General features: G+C 49.9%; 2 protein-coding genes across 2 annotated transcripts; both read right to left on the bottom strand.

Annotated features, from left to right (window-relative positions):
* Positions 1–582: 582 nt before the first annotated feature.
* LOC120680684 lies at positions 583–7852 on the bottom strand. Its single transcript, XM_039962195.1, has 12 exons — positions 7472–7852; positions 7302–7389; positions 6144–6293; positions 5880–6011; positions 5499–5643; positions 5373–5411; positions 5207–5281; positions 4009–4068; positions 3835–3899; positions 3513–3520; positions 829–911; positions 583–744 (listed from the first exon to the last, which is right to left on the bottom strand). Exons 1-12 carry the CDS (start codon positions 7719–7721, stop codon positions 706–708), a joined length of 1134 nt encoding a protein of 377 aa, XP_039818129.1. The 5' UTR covers positions 7722–7852; the 3' UTR covers positions 583–705.
* A 2871-nt stretch (positions 7853–10723) lies between these two features.
* On the bottom strand, positions 10724–11460 carry LOC120695374 (probable BOI-related E3 ubiquitin-protein ligase 3). The gene is made up of 2 exons (XM_039978643.1): positions 11221–11460; positions 10724–11166 (listed from the first exon to the last, which is right to left on the bottom strand). The coding sequence occupies exons 1-2, from the start codon at positions 11458–11460 to the stop codon at positions 10942–10944; spliced, it is 465 nt and encodes a 154-aa protein (XP_039834577.1). The 3' UTR covers positions 10724–10941.
* Between the last annotated feature and the right edge of the window lie 7377 nt (positions 11461–18837).

Below are 18837 nucleotides of genomic sequence, written 5' to 3'. Positions count from 1 at the left end.
CGACTTCGCCTTTTCTCTTCTTTTTTCGACGAGTTCTTTCAAGTTGATCAAGGACGCCTCACATTCGAGCGACTTGATTTGCTGGTGAATTTTCATTTTACCGAGTATATTTGAGTTTTAGCTACCGGGCGCATCACTGTGTCTTCGTTCAAATCTATTCAAAAGTTATCGAGTTTATCTAGACTTTGACTTCCGAGCGCATCGCTGTCGTCTCGTCTAGATTTATTCAACAATTATCGATATCGGCTAGATTTGTAGGTTTTCCTATGCTTTTGGCCATTATTATATCTAAAAACATATTAGATCGGCTTTAGGTTTTGGAGTAACACTTTTGTTATCTCAAGAGCCAGTTTATATCTGTTTTTAGCTTTACATCATCTAAGTTACACATTCATAGCTTAGATCTTGTCATACACACACGATCGGCTGTTCAAAGCCGGTTCTGTCGTTTAGTGTATCGGTTGATCCTGCCGATACGCTTGTTTACTACGCGATTGCATTTAATATCTTTTTGTCATTTATAGTATCGGCAAAGCTTGCCGATGTGCTCATCTGAGAGGTATTCGGAATCCCAGCCGATATGCTCTCGAATTTGACTTTATTTTCTCCCTTGTCAATTTTAGGTCAAATTGACTGGCACGCTTGGTTGACTTTTCGTGACTCGGCAAACACTTACCCTCGGATTCCAGTATGTTGATTTTTGCGTCAACAAGTTTCTATGTAACTTGTCCGAGTCAGACGAATCTGTTCAGACAAACAAAAATGAATCAGTGAAACTAGACAAAATAATACCACGTGATAAGAGAGATGAAATTTCATGAACTTCACCTGAGCAAATGCATAGATTGCCTGCACTATCCTAGCATAATCCGTCCCCAGCATTTGAATCACAATATCAGCCAAGAGAGTCCCTATCACACCCGGTTCTTAAAAGAAAACCGAATGCATAACTATATGTATGCCAGGATCAAGTTTCATACATATAAAGATATTATAAGTGAATAATCAGTAACAGTATCACGTAAAAGAGAAAAAACAACAAATAAAAGACTATCAGAGTTATACAGCTTATCCTGGAAACGTATACTACAAACTTCATAGGCAATCGACTGGGGGTTGCGTACGCCTAGAACTCAGCAACATCTTCAAAAGACTTCACCACAACTTTCTCCTTCTGAGCAGCAGTAAGCAAGGGTGAGTACACTTATGGTTGGTGCTCAGCAAGGCCACAAGAAATAACCAGAAAATGATTTAAATCCATCTTTAAGTTTATTAATCATGTGAGGGTCCAAGCCGCTCTTGACCGTGAACACGGCTGATATATCAGTTTTACACTCTGCAGAGGTTGTACACTTTCACCACAATTCGCGTAAAAGTTCGGAAGAACTTTGAACCCAACCACGCATATGTGCTGATCAGGCACAATACCACACTTCCGATGTGTGATTGCATAGGGACGCTACGAGTCCTTTACAAAGAATCACTATATGTACGCACTGGTCCCTTGCTTTTTGCGGTACCTCAGAAGACGAAGCTTCCTTCACCCGCTCCTCAAAGCTCGATAACCCAAAAATCCACCAATCAAACGCCCCAGGCACGACATATAGATCATCTAATTACTTAACCAAGACCAGAGCCATATAGTATTGTGACTGTACGGTTTTCTTGGGTGGTTCTCCATGTTCTAATTAAATCATATCATCTTGTAAATAAAGCATAGATAGAAGTATGGTTAGGGTCACTTGCCTTTCTCCAACGAAAAGCTACTCTTACTGCTCTTCAGCTTTCGCTCACTTGGAAAATTTTATCTTCAATCTTCGAACGGCGATCCTTCTACTCGGAGCAATCATCGAGCAAACATACAAAGCAAACAACAAGCACATCTAAGAACAATACACCAAACAAGATAAAAGCTTTAGAAGAACGCACTAAAGGATAGGGGTCGCTGCTACAGTTACGAAAGCGCAAGAAACACAGAAAACAGAACTAAAACGGTGATTCTATAGACTAAACGGTGCTTCAGGGATCTAGTCGCGATTAACTAAAGGGTTAAGGACTAACAGAAAAGATTTGTAAGACACAATAAAGTGTACTCACAGAGGATCACAAAGTGATAAGGCTACTACACACGTTGTAAGGATCACGTGAGCGCAAGAATCGTTGAAAACGGAGCTAAAACGAAGAAGTTATGGCTAAAACAGGGTTTCAGGGGCTTATTTGTGAAGAAACAAAGCTTCCAGGGGCTAGATCTGAAGAAACCAGGGACTAAAATGAAATTAAACCTAAACTTCAAGGGCTAGCTTGCAAAAGAAAGGGTCCTGGATGGCGGGTTCTAATTTGTAAAAGCACAGGGTTTAAAACAGAAGAAACAAGGCTGATTTGTGAATACTTTTGAACTAGTTAGGACTGCGGGTTGATTTGAGAAAAACAGAGGGACCTTTCTGCAAAAGCGGCGGGGTTGACCGGCAAGAGATTCTTTTGACTCAGGTTAGACTGATCTAGAACATTGGTTTTAGATCTGGCGGCCAAGATTGGATCAGGCGGTTCGGGGCGGCGCTGGACACCGGCAGCAACAGGCTGCGGCGGCGGGCGGCGGTAAGCTCGCCGGACTTGGCCGAAAACAGCCGTCCGGGCACGGTTTCGTGCGCGGCTTCGCCCGGGAGAAAGCGTAGACGACGGGGAACGTGGTTGCGGGGTCCACGCGGGGCAACGACGCGGCGGAGGCCAAGCTCGGCGGCGAGGGGCGGAACGGCGGCGACAGCGAGCTAAACCGCGCGAAGTAGAGCGATATAGAGAGAAAAGAAAGGGGCGTGGTGGTTCTCACCCTGAGGCGGATCTCCGGGGATGCTCGGGCGTCGAGGGAAGGCGGCGAAGCGGCGGGTCCGCATTGAGCCAGAGCTCGATCCAAGCTCCAATGGCGGCGGCGTGGCTAGGGTTTGGCGAGGGCAAGATGCGGCGGCAGCTTCGGTAGGGTTTGGGGGTAGGGCGACGCGTTATATAGGGGCAGGGGCCGGGCCTCGGCGTGCGGGCCACGCAAGGCGCGGGGAGGCGCACACAGGCGGCGAACGGGCTCGAGCCAGAGTCCGGCTCGAGGTGGAGGACGCGCCTGACGGGCGGGGTTTTGGGCTGCGCAGAGAAAAGAGAAAGGAGAAGGAAATTGGCCCAAAAGAGAAGGAAGGAGGAGCGAGGGTTTGGGCTGGGCTGAAAGCGGGAGAGAGGGAAAAGAGTTGGTTTTCCATTTTTGAATCTGATTCAAACACATTCATTTGAATTTAAATTTGGAGAATTTAAATTCAACTGAACCCAATTAATTAAACAAATGCAATTCAGCATGAATGCATAACGAACAAGCAACCTCATTTAATTCAGAAGGCAAACAATTATTTTCTTTATACTAAATTCCCTGTAACGATAAGAAATGTTGGGAAATTTTTAAAATTATGAGAAAAACATTGATTTATTTTTAATTTAATCACATCCTGAAATCCAAAAATTTCAGGGTGTGACAGTCCCCCACATTCTGAGCAAAGTTAAGTGGAAAGGAATGATATTAATTACTAACAGGCCATTATATTCCTCTGCATTAAGGAATTGTGATTTATACTGCTTGTGCCCCAAGCTAGATACTACTGGGCATAATTCAGCACTACAGGTTTATGACGCCACTAAAACATCATACAGCAATAAACAAAAATGTAATAATTTAAAAGAAACTGCTCATGGCGATGTTTGAAAGGTGGTAGAATGAATGAATGATTCGAAATCTAATGATGTTTTTTTAGAACAAAAATGCAGAAGTAACATTTTCAAAACTGACTATTAGAAGAAGCATACATCGGTCCAATAAATGTCATGACACTCCTAAGTCCAACATATCTTGATGCTGCGCGAGCCAAACCCTGCAAACATTGAAGCGGACTATTGAAACATGACATCCTGAATGGTGCAATCTTAACTAGATGTGTGGGGATTGGGGCAAATGTAATTGCTAACAAGAGATCATATTACCTGCCTAGCTGCAAGCAAGCCAGCTCTAGACTCCAGGTTAACAGCTGCCAACCGCCCACCCTGGAAATGGAAAACTTCATTACTTGCCTACGTTAATTCAATTAAGATAGTAGAAAATATCTAGTGCAATGTGCAACAGTGCAAGTACAGTCTATTTAAAAGACAAGTTTTGCAATGCATTTGTCCAGATGCAGATGAAAAAGAAAAGGCCTATATTAAGATAAGAAACACTAGGTAACTCCAGCAAAATCAAGAGCAGGACCGGCTCACAGCCCATGCGGCAGAGGCGACCAACGGGGGCCCATGGAGGAGGGGGCCCAACATCTGATCTAGATGATTTTTTTTTCTCTGAATTAAAAGTACTGCAAGTAACTCTGCCAGATGGTTTCATGTTAGCCCCAGAGCTGTAGATTGCTATCCTAATATCTCTATTGTATATCGGATCCTCCTAACTGTACCGTACCTGTGACTATAGCCTCAGCTGAAAGAAGTTTCTCAAAATTGAAACTACTGAGAAATTGTTTGAGGATAACTATGTTACAAAAAAGATTGAATGGCTTGGCTATGTGCAGCATTGAGAAAGATATCTTGGACAACATTGATCTAGATATGATTCTTAATGATTTTGTATCTAGAAATGCCCGAATGAGCTTTTTTGTGAAGGACTGAAATATTATTGTTGAGGAGTCATGGGGTTTAGATATTATTTGAGCTAATCTTGTTTTATTTTCCACTCTTTAGTTTGTATTATAGATATTGTTCTTCAAGATATGTATATTTTATTAGTATTATTATCTCCTTTATCATATAAAAATATGATTGTTCGCCTACTCGGCCGTTTACACCGTTTACACGGCGTGTAAATGCTACTCGATGGGTAGCCGTGTAGGCCGATTGACCGTGTAAAGCCGTGCAAAACCGTTTCAACTGTTTAAACGGCCGTGTATACCGACTTTTTGCTAAATGATGGGTGACCGACCATTCACTGTTTAACGTTTAAGCTAACACTGAAAAATATTTAGCCTAAAGGCCCCCTAAAGCCTGGTTCGCTCGGGGTCATTCAGGATGATAGAACCAGCTCTGATCAAGAGGAGGAGCTGAAAGGATATATTGGTCGGTTAAAACAATTTCCAAATGAGCACATAAAAGTCAGGAACATTAAAGCAAGCATTATCAATTAAATAGGTATACGGTATACCTGCTTAACAAGTTCTTTCTTTATCTCATAATTTGCAGCCTCCATCAGCAGCTTTCCAGATAGTCTACTAGCTAACTAACATAATGGTAAGTGACATTAATGAAAACAACACTGCAGTGAGAACCAATATAATTCAAAATTTCAAACACAAAATACTGTAGCCTACCGATTCATACATTGTTTTCACAGTCAACGCACTGCCACCCTTCCATAAACAAGAAAAGTTAAATTTGTCAAAAAATTAGAAGATCACAAAGGAAAAGAATTAGAACGAATGAGGATTGCAAAGAACCTTTAAAAAGGTACTTTCCAGTCCCTTTGCTCCAATCCTCCAAGCCGTATCAGTAAGCACCTTCCACTTGTTTACTCCAAGGTCAGAGATTTCGTTTGGAGATTTTTGTTTATCCCATGGAAACGAAACTGGGTCTTTCTGATGGCTGATGTGTGCGAATTCCAAAAAAAAAATTACTGTTACAATAATGGACCTTTTTTCAAGTAATTACAATAATGGACTTGCAAGAGGACTCACATTTTATAAACAAATAGAGTTGTATGAGCTGAAACCTAGCATCGTATTATTTTTATGCGCATACAAATTTAATACTTTTCCATATGTCCCAAGGACATTTTCTTTTGTAGATATAATTATGGATAAACTGGCAATATGAGGTACCTTGAATATTCATTCACAAGGTAAAGAAATATTTCTGCCTCAAGGTCTGCAGTAGACAATTTGCTAGAGCACTGAACACCAAGTTTTTTCCTTACTCCAAGCAAGACATCTCTGTAAGATGGCCTCCACCCCCTACGAAGAACAATTGGTGAAAAGTGCAACGAGTTATTGTAAAAGCTTCAAGAAAGTGAAGACTACAGTCTACAGCAAGTTGACTCAGAGTATAATCAATCTAATTGAGGGTAATTTTTCTACTTGACTGACCTTATAATCGAGCGGGCATCTGCCGCAAGATACAGGAACCTCGACTCTAATTTTGAGATAAAAAGATCTCTCTCCTCGATATCATCCAAAACAACAGCAGAATCTGAGTTTGGTCTTCTCGCAATTGATTTCAACAATGGACTAAAATAGCTGAAAACAAAGAAAATAGAAAAGAAAATTTAATTTTGGAAAAGTGAAACAGAGAATCTAGCGCCACAGCATTTTATGGTACCCCCATACAGAAAAATCAGGTAGGTGATAACTGATAACTAAGTGAGAAGATTAAAGAAAGAATTAAGAAAAGGAAACAAGGACTAGCAACCGTTCTTCAAATTCCCAACATCAGACCAATATGCACAAGAAGAAACAGAAGAGAAAAGGGTAAACAAATTTACATCTCAAAAGAGAACTTGAAAAGTAATAAAATTGCTCAATGGCTAATGTCTCCATCATCTTTGTAAAGCATATGTAATTTATTCTACACCTACGGTGTAGCAACTGATGTTACTATTTTTGCTTTCCTGTTGCATATTTACAAGCAACTACTCCCTCCGGTTCCAAAAGTCAGCCTTCTCATTGTTTCTCCTAAATGTAACTACTCGTTCTAAATTTCTATACATATTTTAACCTTTCCTTCCTTGCCCATACTTAATAAATGCTTCTCACAAATGAATGAGTGATCTTCCCCAATATAGTACAAATGAAGGCACCAGCCACCCATGTCATTTGACCTTCTTTCTTAATCCTTGTGCACAAGTCTAAAACGACCAGCATGTAATTGGAAGGGAATAAAGTAGCTAAGCTGGAAACACACTTGCCAAATTATGTTCTGTCACCATTGCTGAACTTGAGTTATGGAAATTAGCTAGCACGGTAGCACCAAACACAAACTGTAATAGTCCCTGAAGGGCAACAATGGCACCACCCTCCGAAGGTTGCACAAGAGCAATCGACCAAAACAACTAGCATCAATCTAGACCTGGTTGCTGCATACATACCCCGTCACTTACTGCAGATGCACATCGTTATCGAAATCTCGAATTAATTCACCAATTTTGTCTTAAGGTCCGAATATTATTACCAAATAAACTAACTGATGCGAATATATCGGAGCAAAATAGGCAAAACAGCATGAGAGAAATCAGCACGCAACCGAACCTGGTGCCGTAGAGAATCTCCTCGAACTCCATCAGCTCCTCGTCGGTGGCGAGCTCGAGCACCAGCCTCAGCTCCGGGTCAGACATGCCTTCAGTAATCAGAAGCACACAATTTTTAGCATCATCCCGTCGACTTCGCAACAAAAGCACCATTTCGTTCGGGCCGGGTACCTTCCGCCGCTGCCGCCGCTGAGGGCGAGGCTGCCACGCGGTGAGGGAGAAGAGATGGAGCCCTGCAAGCACCGCCGCAGCGAGGAGTGACCGCGAGAGCAGGAGCGGGAGCGTCGCGGACGACGTACGAACAGCAGGTTGGGGTGGACCGCAGCGTGCGTAAGCAGGCAAGTGGGGACCTGGTGGTGAGGGTGATGCTGGCGGCGGCGGCGGCGGTGAGGAACGGGAGGGGTGCTGCTACGGCGGCCATTGGGCAGCGGTACGGATCGCCGGCGTAGGGCGTGGAGTGCGGCGGATGGGCCGGAGTCCAGACCCGCGACGAGGTTTTGGCGTTTTGCGGAGCGGCCGTGAACGAGATGCGGAGCAGCGATTTTCGGTGACCTGTCGCGGAAACAGCTGTTTTGGTTTCTTCTAGCGTTATTAGGAGCTTATTACAAATTCAGTCTAAATCTTAACTAAAAAACTTGTTGGATTTCAGTGAAACTAGTTTGACAAACAATATATTTCAAGATATTATGTTTAAGGTCTAATTTTTGTATAGTTCAGCTATACTTCCTCCGGTGAAATTTAATAGATCTATGTTGTCCGATTTTTTTTCATTGTTCATAATTCCAATAAATGCATGATCCTATGAAAATACCTTTTAAGACAAATATATCTATGACTTTTGTATTTTTAAAACTCTAAATCTTTAGGGACAATGTGGCTCTACGTAAAATCAGGCTCACAAATTGAGGCCTGGTTTAGTTTGTGAAAATGTTTAGGTTTTGACACTATAGCATTTTCGTTGTTATTTAACACTTAACATTCAATTATTGACTAATTAGACTTAATAAAAGAAAAAATTCATCTCGTGCTAATTAGTTAGATTGTGTAATTAGTTATTTTTTTAATTACATTTAATGCTTCATATATGTGTCCAAAAATTCGATGTAATAGATACTGTAGAAAATTATTTGTGAACTAAACGGGGCCAGAGGTCACAATGTGTCTATGCCATGAAAAACAATTAATTTATTGGCTCAAAAAATTATGCCTAGCCGTGACGATATTCTGCACAACTAACACGGTTCTTAGCTTGTTTACAGAAATAAAAAAAAAAGAAACAGTTCCTAGTAGCTTGACCAGCCCGGTGTAGTTGGTTTAAGAATATATGGGTCTGAAGTAGCCTGAACCTATCCTGGGCTAGCTTTGCTCCTTCCATGGGCTTGGGCCAAAGTTGGCCAAACACCAAAAAATTGAAATTAGCACTTTTGTTTTCCGGCGGATTGCGTGAAGTTCATGGCTCTGTTTGGAACCTCGACTGCGTTGCTTTTCTGCGAAAAAAAATTAAACCTGTGCAAACGCTTTTGTGTTGGACGTGTGTTCCCTGCTGGCAAGAGAAGATTGCGGGATTTGAATTGGGCGATGGAAAATCGCAAAAGCAATCTCCAAGCCGCGTTGTGCTCATAAGGGTCGCGTTTTTTTGGAACGCGGTCCCAAACAGAGTCTATATACATTGTCCAGTTGAATTCATGCATGCATCGTTGAATAAGCCTTTTGTACAACTATGGCTACCAAGTAGTAATTGTCATCCTCGATTAATTCGGATTATCCATATCCCCATTGATATCTACTCCCTCCGTTTCAAATTATAAGTCATTCCAAGAATTTTGGAGAGTCAAAACATCTCAATTTTTTATCAAAATTATAGAGAGAAATATAAAGATTTATGACATCAAATAGGTATATTATGAAAATATAGCTAATAAAGAATCTAATAATACTTAATTAGTATCATAAATATTATTATCTTGTCATATAAATTTAGCCAAACTTGAAAAACTTCGACTCTCCAAAAATTTTGAAATGACTTATAGTATAGAACGGAGGGAGTAAAAGACTAAAACCCTTCTGCACCTCCTCAAAATTCGGGTTTGTATCGGATAGGATATGGAAACTATCCACACCATTTTCACCCACTAGGTGCAGGCGTCCAGCTCAGCACAGCAGCCACTATTCATCGAAAGTACCACCGGTCCAATAAGAGTGTCCTTTGGCACCAAATCAAATCAATCATTCGCCTAAGAAAACATACTAGTAGACAAAATCACTGGTAGGTTTTCAAAACACACGGACCTGTTTTTCTCAAAAGAAGGCCAAAAGTTGACGCACTCTTGCCCACTTGTCCATCACTTGGTCCACTCTAGATCGCTGGATGGTTCACACAGGGCCGCCTTGCCTTCTTGCGGACTTGAGGCGGACACATCACACATCACTTTTTGTCTGGGCACGTCTTGATGCCACTGGTAAACAGGACACGAAGAGAAAAGTTTTTGCTGGAAGACGGTGAAAATCGTGGAGAGTTGGCATTTTTTTTTTACTCGCAGCTAAAGAAACGGTGGATGTGAGAAATCAAAGGATCTTTGCAAACACGCGAACACCAGCCAACATTTACTGACGATCCCACCCACCAGTGTTCAGCAGCGGCCATAGAATGCAGGGGTTGGTAGCCAGAAAGTGAGAAAAGTTCTCTATCTCTTTCTCGCTCTCGCTCGCTCCAGGATGATCCCACGGCAGCGGCAGCAGTCTGAAACTCTGAATGAATCTGCACACGATGCCAACATACCTACCTACAGTCTCAACTCTCACAGCGCTCAGCAAGCACCGCCTGGTCCATGACCGCCATGAGAGCAGAGCGGCAGCTGCCTCCTCTCGCAGCCGCACAGTGCCCGGCAGCAGCCCCGGTCAGCGAGCGAGCGAAGCGATCGCCGCCGTGCATGAGGGCAGAGCCGCATACGCCTGCTAATGGGGTTGAACCCACCCCAAATCCGCTCCTACCCATATTTCAAGAGTCTTAACTACCACCCGCCCCGACCCACCCCGTCGGCCCAATGCCCCAACCCGCCCCAACCCGAAGTTACGATGAAAGATGATATACGACTTACGTGCCGATCTACTACCATAGCGCCCCAACCCGTCCCAACCCGTCCATGTCGTCAACCCAACCCGCCCCAACCCATTTCATAGTGTCACCCGTTTCCACTCATCCAATAGTACCCGTATTAAAACCCACCCAAAAACCCATCAAGCCCCGCCCCATTAGCAGGAGTAGAGCCGCAGAGGCGCACGCAGCGGCGCTGGCTGCTAAGCTCTGTCATGGGCTACAGCGCCCCGGGGGCGCGAGCGAAGTCGCCAATAATTGCAGCAGGGGGCACGTGCTCGGCGACCGGAAGGGAAAGGGAAAGGCTGCGCTGGCTTCGTTCGCGAGTTAATTCCCTCAATGCCATCAAAATTTAAGGCAATCCCTTTAATGCCATCAAAATTTAGGCCATCCCTTCATTGCCACTGAAATTTTACTCCAATCCCCTCAGTGTCATTCCGTGAGTCAGCTGTTAGATTCACTGTTAAATTAGATGAAAAGACGTTATTGCCCCTTGGGTCTTGGGCTCTTGGCATGCGCACGGACGGGCGAACGGACGCCGTAGGCTTCAGGAGACCAGGACAAGGAGCGAGGCGTTCTTGGCCGCCGCGCAGACGGGGCACGCGTCCGCGCCGGCCTCGCACGCGCGGCACAGGCACAGGTGCCGGCACGGGAGCAGCAGCACGCGCGCCTCGCCGCCGCCGCAGGACCTGCACGACGGTGGCGACGAAGCGCCGTCGCCCGCGGCCGGCGCCCGCGGCGCCTCGAAGCAGCACGACCGCGCGTCCTCGGCCTCCGCGCCACGCTCGACCAGGTCCTCCTCCGGCCGTCACGGGAGCAGCAGCACGCGCGCCTCGCCGCCGCCGCAGGACCTGCACGACGGTGGCGACGAAGGACCGTCGCCCGCGGCCGGCGCCCGCGGCGCCTCGAAGCAGCATGACCGCGCGTCCTCGGCCCCGCCACCGTCGCCCGCGGCGCAGCTGGTGGGCGGCCGGAGGAGGACCTGGTCGAGCGTGGCGCGGAGGCCCGCGACGACGGCCTCGTGGCTCCTGGCGACGCCCATCCACGCCAGGCACTCGGCGCCCATCCGCAGCACGGGCGCCCTGCCGCCGCGGGGCGGCGGCCAGCAGCGCCGGGGTGTGCCGCCGCCCTGCTCCGCGCGTCGTCTCCGGTCGCCCCTGGCACCGGCAGCGGCGCCAGCCCCTGCATCCCCGCCGCCGGCGGGCTGGTGCGCGGATCGGCGGTGCTGGCGCGGAGCTGGCGCGCGGATCGACGGCGACGAGCGTGAGGGGGGCTCCTGGCAGCGGGGGCCTCCTGGCGGGGGTGGGTCCGCGCGCAACGCCCTCCTGGTGCCGCGTCGTCGGCGCGCGGATCGACCGCGGTGCAGGCGCGGGGGGCTCCTGGCGGCGGGGGCGCATGCGCGCCGCCCTCCTGCAACGCGATCCGAAGGGGTGGCGGCGGGTAGTGCGGGCTCCTAGCGGTGGGGGCGCGTCGCCCTCCTGCGCCGCGATCCGAAGGGGGGAGGGGTGGGCGGCACACCCGAAGAGGTGGAGGGGGGAGTGCGGGCGGGCGTTGGCGTGAGGTGGCGTCGGGGTAGGAACGGAACAAACAAATTAGACAGATCGAAGTTTAACGTATTTGTACAGTGATTTTACGGTTTCCATCCGAAATCTAACGAAAATGGCATTGAGAGGATTAGAATAAAATTTTAGTGGCAATGAAGGAATGACCTAAATTTTGATGACATTCAAGGAATTGCCTTAAATTTTGATGGCATTCAGGGAATTAACTCTTCATTCTCGCGGCTCCCGGCTCGGCCTGCTGCCGCCGCGACGATCGGGCTGCACCGCGGCGGCCTGTGGCTGTGGCTGGCTGGCTTCGAGACTGTCAGGGACCAGGACGTCTGCAGGAGCAGGCTGGGCCGGCCGCGCTGCTCTCGCCTGTCGCTTGATCGTTTCAAATCGCGCGGCCAGCGGCCGTACCAGTGTGTCTTCGCCTGTCGCCCGCCGCGGCAAAGCTGCCGGGCTTTCCAGACCGCACGGATGGCCCATGGCTGCCTGGTCGATCGACCCACCAGGCGTGCACGCCCGTCGTCCATCCACGGCACGCACCATCATCGGTCGGTTCCCTTCGTGTACGCTTGATGCACGAAGCCAGCGTCTCGCGAAAAAAAGGGGACACCACGAAGCTGAAAAGCCCGGCGTCAGGCAGGCCCGTCCTTGGTCCGTACACCGGCACCAACGACGCATCATCTCCGCCACATCACTCGCCGCCGGCCCCACCGGACGTCCTCCCAGCCCTCCGTGCCGCGGTGGCACGCGCCGGGCCCCGCCCGCGCGCCGGTCCGGAAAAGCGCGCACCAGACCAGAGCGGCCGCGTGCGCCCTCACGTACTCACTCCCTGCCGCTCTCTGCGACGAGCCGACGAGGAGGAGTGGAGGTCCGCCTACTCGTCGCCGCACGGCGCGCCGCGCGCTTTACCTCGCCTGCGCCTGCGTGGGGGGACGCAACGCAATCATGGCCCGCGCTCTCCACGGCCAGCCACGGCGGAGGCCCGGGCTCGATCAGACGGGCGCCGTGAGCGCGCCTGCCCGCCGGCCGGCGATGTGCCGTCACGTCCGCGGCGACGGCCCCGCCTGCTGCACGCCCCGGACGGCCGGGCCGGCAGACACGGCCGGCCCAGCACGATCGCCCATGCACCGAATCATGCGGGGAGATGGAGGCACAGGGGCCTCACCAGTGCGCCCCCCCCCCCCACCCCACCGATCCTTGTCTGCGTGCCTGTGACTTTGTGTCCGTCTCAATCTGTCTGGTCCGTTCTGTTCATCTTTTTCCTCGACGACGGGCGATGGATCATCCATCATCGGTCGTGCCCTGCCCCGGTCCTTCTTGTGGTCGTGCATGTCTGTGGCGCATCGGTGCATCGGTCGACGCTCGACAAGCGCTGGCTTTCTGGACGCGTACGTACGTGCTCTGCACGCATTCCGCTCGCTGGTCGTGGTGCGTGCTGAGCGCACTCGCGTTCGGAGTTCCCGGCAACAATAAGGCTGCTATCATAGTACCCCCTTTTTTTTGTTTCCGGACGGTGTTGATCGGGCACGCACACACATCGCATGCCACGGCTTTCATAAGGGGTCTAGGTGACCAGAAGTTCATGGATGTCCTCAGTGAGACATCGGTCATTCGGCCCTTCTCATCGAAGTAAGATCTAATGGACTTGCTGGACGTGGAGGAAGACGTAGGAATCGCCCCTTCAGATATGAACACATGTGGCAAAGACATGAGTCCTATGTGGACTTTGTAAACCAAGCGTGGGATCCAGGTATTGGCGAATGTAATCTTTCAACAATGGCTGCATCTCTATCGGCGCTGCAATCATCCCTGCGTAGTTGAAATTGAAGAATCTGAGGGAGCAGTTAGAGGAAGAGCGAGGACATACCCTCTACAGGGGTCCGACTGATCGAGAAAAGAGGTTGATGACGGAGCTTTCAGAAACTTTGGCGAGGGAAGAGGCTATGGAGAAACAACGATCCCGAGTGGAGTGGCTTCGGGATGGTGACAGGAATACGGGCTTTTTCCAAGCGAGAGCGAAAGCAAGGGCTCGCACGAACCGTATTTGTTCTCTGACTAAGCCCAACGGATCGTCGACTTCAGAGCAGGAGACTATGGAAGGATGGGCTGCTGAGCTTTACCAATCATTATTCACAGCCCAGGAGCAACTCCAGCCTGATCTTATATGCCAATATGTGCCAAGGAAAGTGACGGACCAAATGGTCGACTTATTGGAGCGGCCTTTCTCAGAGGATGAGGTACAAACGGCCTTGTTCCAAATGAAGCCGTGCAAGTCTCCCGGGGCTGACGGTTTCACGGCTGGTTTTTTCCAGAAGCATTGGTCTCTGCTGAAGCATTCTGTCTTTGAGGCAGTCTTGGGCTTCCTTAATGGTGGTGTGATGCCTGAGGAGATAAATAAAACTGTTCTGGTTCTTATACCAAAGGTGGCACATCCACAAACACTTACTCAGTTCAGGCCGATTTCTCTGTGTAATGTGTTATATAAGATCTGCTCGAAGGCTTTGGCAAACAGACTTCGGCTCGTGATTGATGAGATAATTTCAGAGGAACAGAGTGCCTTTGTACCGGGTAGGCTCATTACAGATAATGTGCTAATTGCCTACGAATGCATTCATTATCTGAGGAACAAAAAAGGTAAATCAGGTGCCTGTGCAGTTAAACTGGACATGGCTAAAGCGTACGACCGGGTTGAGTGGAGATATCTACACGCCATCATGGTGGCGCTGGGCTTTCCACATGGATGGTGCAACCTGGTGATGAAGTGTGTGTCTTCTGTGTCCTTCTCGGTAAGGGTAAATGGAGTCCTGTCTCCAACATTCAGACCAACGAGGGGGATTCGCCAAGGAGACCCTATCTCCCCCTACCTGTTTCTGTTGTGTTCGGAGGGCCTGACTTCTCTACTAAAGGCGAGAGGACCGCAGTACATCTCACGTGGAAGCCGGGTCAGTCTACACTCGCGCGTGGATCTCACATCTCCTTTTTGCTTATGACTGTTTGGTTTTTACTCAAGCAACTAAACGGGGTGCTGAAAGAATTGCAGAGATCCTTGATCTCTATAACCGTGGCTCGGGGCAACTAGTAAACAAGGATAAATCAGCTATCTTTTTCAGTGATAATTGTGATGTTTCGCAGAAAAATGAAGTCTGTGAATCTTTACAAATTACCATAGAAGCACTGGGAGAGAAATATTTGGGGCTACCAACAGCTGTCGGTCGAGCTGTTGATGGTACTTTTAACTATGTTTCGGATCGGATAAGAAGTTTCGTATCTGGCTGGGGGAGAATTTCTTGAGCTGTGCAGGCAGGGAGGTTTTGATCAAAGCAAATGCCCAATCAGTGCCTACTTACCCCATGAGTTGTTTCAAGTTGCCTGCCAATGTTTGTCAAAAGATGAGAACTTACATTTCAAACTATTGGTGGGGGAGTTCAGTAGACAATCATAAGATTCATTGGCAGAAATGGTCTAAGTTATCATGTCCAAAGGCTGATGGAGGAATGGGATTTCGGGATTTAACTCTTTTCAACAAGGCTATGCTCGGTAAACAAGGATGGAGACTCATGACTCGTCCTGATTCGCTCTGTGCAAGGGTAATAAAAGGAAAGTACTACCCGAATGGTGAGTTTTTGACAGCAACCAGGAAGAGGAAATGCTCGGAAACATGGAAAGCGATTTTATTTGGGAGATAAGCTCTGAAATTAGGCATGATCAAGCGGATTGGACCGGGGGACACAGTTAATATATGGACAGATAACTGGATTGTGGGGTTGGATTCTTTCAAACCTACAATTAGGTTGGAGTCGGTCTCTGTTGAACGTGTGCAAGACTTGTTCAGAACGGGTACTAGGGAGTGGGATGAGCAGCTGATCCGCTCCTCCTTCATTTATAGAGATGCGCTGGAGATACTAAAGATCAAGCCGGGGGCCAGGATGCTTGAGGACGTGGATGCTTGGGCTTTTGAAAGAACAGGTGTTTATTCTGTTCGTTCCTGCTACCGAGCACTGAAAAAGGAACAGGAAACAACAGAATCATATGCAACCGGCAGCGCCGGCTCATCAGATAATGCGCGGTGGTGGAAGAAGCTGTGGGGTTTGAAAATCCCGCCAAAAGTTAGGGTGTTTTGGTGGAGGGCAGTACATGGCTACCTTCCTACCAAGGGTGAACTAAAAAGGAGACATGTTGCCAACGAAGATCATTGCGAAACCTGTGGAGAACCGGTTGAGATTCTGTACCATATTGCATTGCAATGTTCTTATGCGGTGCAATTCTGGAAAGCTGTGAAGGAAATTACTGGATGTAAGTTACCTCCACTTCATCCAGTGACATGGACTAGGGACCTGTTGGCATCTGATATATGTGTGCAAAAAGATGCTGCTCTCATCATTTGTGGAGTTTGGTCTCTCTGGACAGGACGGAATGCGCGGCGTCATGGGAGAACACGCTGGAGTCCGGGTGCGGCAGTAAGACATGTGGCTTCCATGGTGGAGGACCTCCTGTGCCTTGAAGTTCCGGCAGTTAAACCGACAAGGGTGCCGGGCCGCTGGGCCAAACCGCAGGAGAATTGGATCGAGGTGAACACTGATTCGGCCTTCCATGTATCTTCCGCGACCGGGGCAGGGGGCGTTGTGATCAGAGACTCGGATGGTCGCCTTCTTTCAGCAGCAGCTCGTTTATACTCGCATATCCCTGACGCTCTGATGGGGAAGCATTGGCAGCACACGAGATGGCTTGCAGCTAGCTGGAGAGCAAGGACATGCAAATGTTATCATGGAGGTAGATAACTTGGTGTTGTAAATCTGCTACGTTCTGAAGACGGCGGTCGCAGCGTCATTTCAGGACTCTGGCAGGAGATCCGAGAGCTAGGTAGGGGTTTCAGCGGTTTCAAACTCTTGCATGTAAACAGGGAAGGCAACGTGGTGGCTCATGTATGTACAAGCTTGCCCACGGAGTCAAATCCTGAGTTCTTTTGGTCGGACTGCTTCCCGACTAGGCTAGAGGAAGCTATCCAGAACGATTGTAACCCCTCTTGATTATTAAAGCTCTTGTGATGTGCTAAAAAAGTTTCCTCCTTTTTTTTCAGGATCTAGTGATGCAGCACGATCCATGCCGTGGTAAAGAGTTCGAATACATCTATCACCACCGAGAGGACCCTGCACCGTGGGTTCCAAAGGGCAGGGGCACGTACAGGCGCACAGCAACAGCACGAACTGTTTGGACACAACCCCCATGGTTCCGTGGTTCGCGTCGTCGACGCTCTGCCGGAACAGTGCGGCGCTACGGCGCCCTGCACAGTGCCAGCGGAGCGTACACTGCTCGAGACAAAAGCAGCGTACATGTACATGATCCCAACAGGGCCAGCACGTATAGTGTCCGCGCCACCGAGCATAAGTGCACGGCCGCTCTCCGGGGCGAAAGCCAGTAACTAACCGTGTGTTTGGTTGGAGAGCGGAGCGAGCCGGGTCGGAGCGGACCCGTCCTCGCGGCTGTTTGGATGGAAGACGAGTGGGTTGGGTTGGCTCCAGGAGGGAATATTCTGCCCAGATGTGGGTTGGCTCCGTCCTCCGAAAAATGGCGGACGGAGCCAGCCCAGCTGGGTTCCGTCCCTCGCGCGTCGTCGTCTCCGTTTCGCTAGGACGTCTCGGCTTCTTTTGTTCCGAGCTCTAGCCATGGAGGGTGGGGGAGGGAGCGGAATCGGTGGACGTCGACGCCCGTGCCTGCCAACCATCCCCGCCCGCCCCCCAGGCCCCAGCGCACGCGAGCCCGCCCGCCTCTCGCCGCCGCTCCATGCGACCCCGGCCCGCGCTCGCCGCCGCTCCAATGCCCGCCCAGAAGCGCCCGTCCGCGCCCTCCCCCTCCGCGGCCGCTGGCGCCGGCTCGCCCCCTCCCGCGTCCTCCCCGCTGCCGCCCGCGGCCGAGTCCGCGGAGAAGAAGCCCAAGCGGGAGGAGAACGGCGCCGAGGCCAACGGAAACGCCAACGGTGAGCGTGCGGTGGTCACAGATTCCGGCGCGAAGGCGGCGGCGGCGTCGGAGGCGTCGGAGTCGGAGGACGCGGACGCCGTGAACCAGGGGCACCCACGGGCAGCTCGCGGGGCAGCGGCGGCGGCCCACGGTGGCCCGAGCAGGGAAGCTCACGGGGCAGCGGCGGGCGGGAGGCCGGGCCGGGGCGGGCGGACGCCATGGCGGAAGACCGGCGGCGGGGGCCGGGCGCACGGGCTGAGGAAGAAGATAAGGGAGAGAAAAAAATAAAAAGAAAAAGAAAAAAGTGAGAGGTTGACAGGTGGGGTCCATTGGTGGTAAGTGGGACCCTCGTTAACGGTGTTATTATGCCATCCAACCCGTATTTCCAATTCCTTCAACCAAACATGAAATGGGTTCACTCCGTCCCCAAAATCAGAAGTACAACCAAACAATGAATGGGTCGGCTCTGTCCCCAAAATCCGAATTGGATCCAACCCAACCCATTGATCCCGCAACCAAACACACGTTAATAAACCAAAGCCGTGCCCGCGCAAGCAGCACGCGTCCGCATTGATCGATCGTCGATTGCGACCAACCAACCCACCCCGCGGCCGCGGCAGGGCCGAGTTGGCGCGCGCCGCAAATGCTGTCACGAGAAATAAACGCGCACGCGGCGGCGGCGGCGGCGCGCTCGGCGTGGTGTGGCGTCCACCTCCGCGCGCCCGCGCCCGCGCCCGCCCGCCGAGATCGAACGCGCGCGCCGGCCGGCTGCCGGATCGGAGGAGGAGGCCCATGCGCATGATGATGGCGTTGGGTGGCCGCCGGCGCCGAGTCCGGATTAAACCAAGCGGCGCGTCGCCGATCTCGTAACCCTGTACGGCCAGGCACGTACGACGCGGCGCATTGATCACGCGCATGAACCAATACCCACCCCAAAA

Source organism: Panicum virgatum, chromosome 2K (assembly GCF_016808335.1).
Source record: "Panicum virgatum strain AP13 chromosome 2K, P.virgatum_v5, whole genome shotgun sequence".
Taxonomy (NCBI): Eukaryota; Viridiplantae; Streptophyta; class Magnoliopsida; order Poales; family Poaceae; genus Panicum; species Panicum virgatum.
This window is presented reverse-complemented; position numbering and strand designations above follow the sequence as displayed.

Coding starts and splice junctions, on each gene's coding strand:
- LOC120680684 (XM_039962195.1), bottom strand. CDS start 7,721: ATGGCCGCCGTAGCAGCACCCCTCCCGTTCCTCACCGCCGCCGCCGCC. Junction 7,390..7,471: donor AGCGGCGGCAGCGGCGGAAG/GTACCCGGCCCG, acceptor TGATTACTGAAG/GCATGTCTGACCCGGAGCTG. Junction 6,294..7,301: donor GAGATTCTCTACGGCACCAG/GTTCGGTTGCGT, acceptor CTTTGTTTTCAG/CTATTTTAGTCCATTGTTGA.
- LOC120695374 (XM_039978643.1), bottom strand. CDS start 11,460: ATGGGCGCCGAGTGCCTGGCGTGGATGGGCGTCGCCAGGAGCCACGAG. Junction 11,167..11,220: donor GCGGCGGCGGCGAGGCGCGC/GTGCTGCTGCTC, acceptor CGTGGCGCGGAG/GCCGAGGACGCGCGGTCGTG.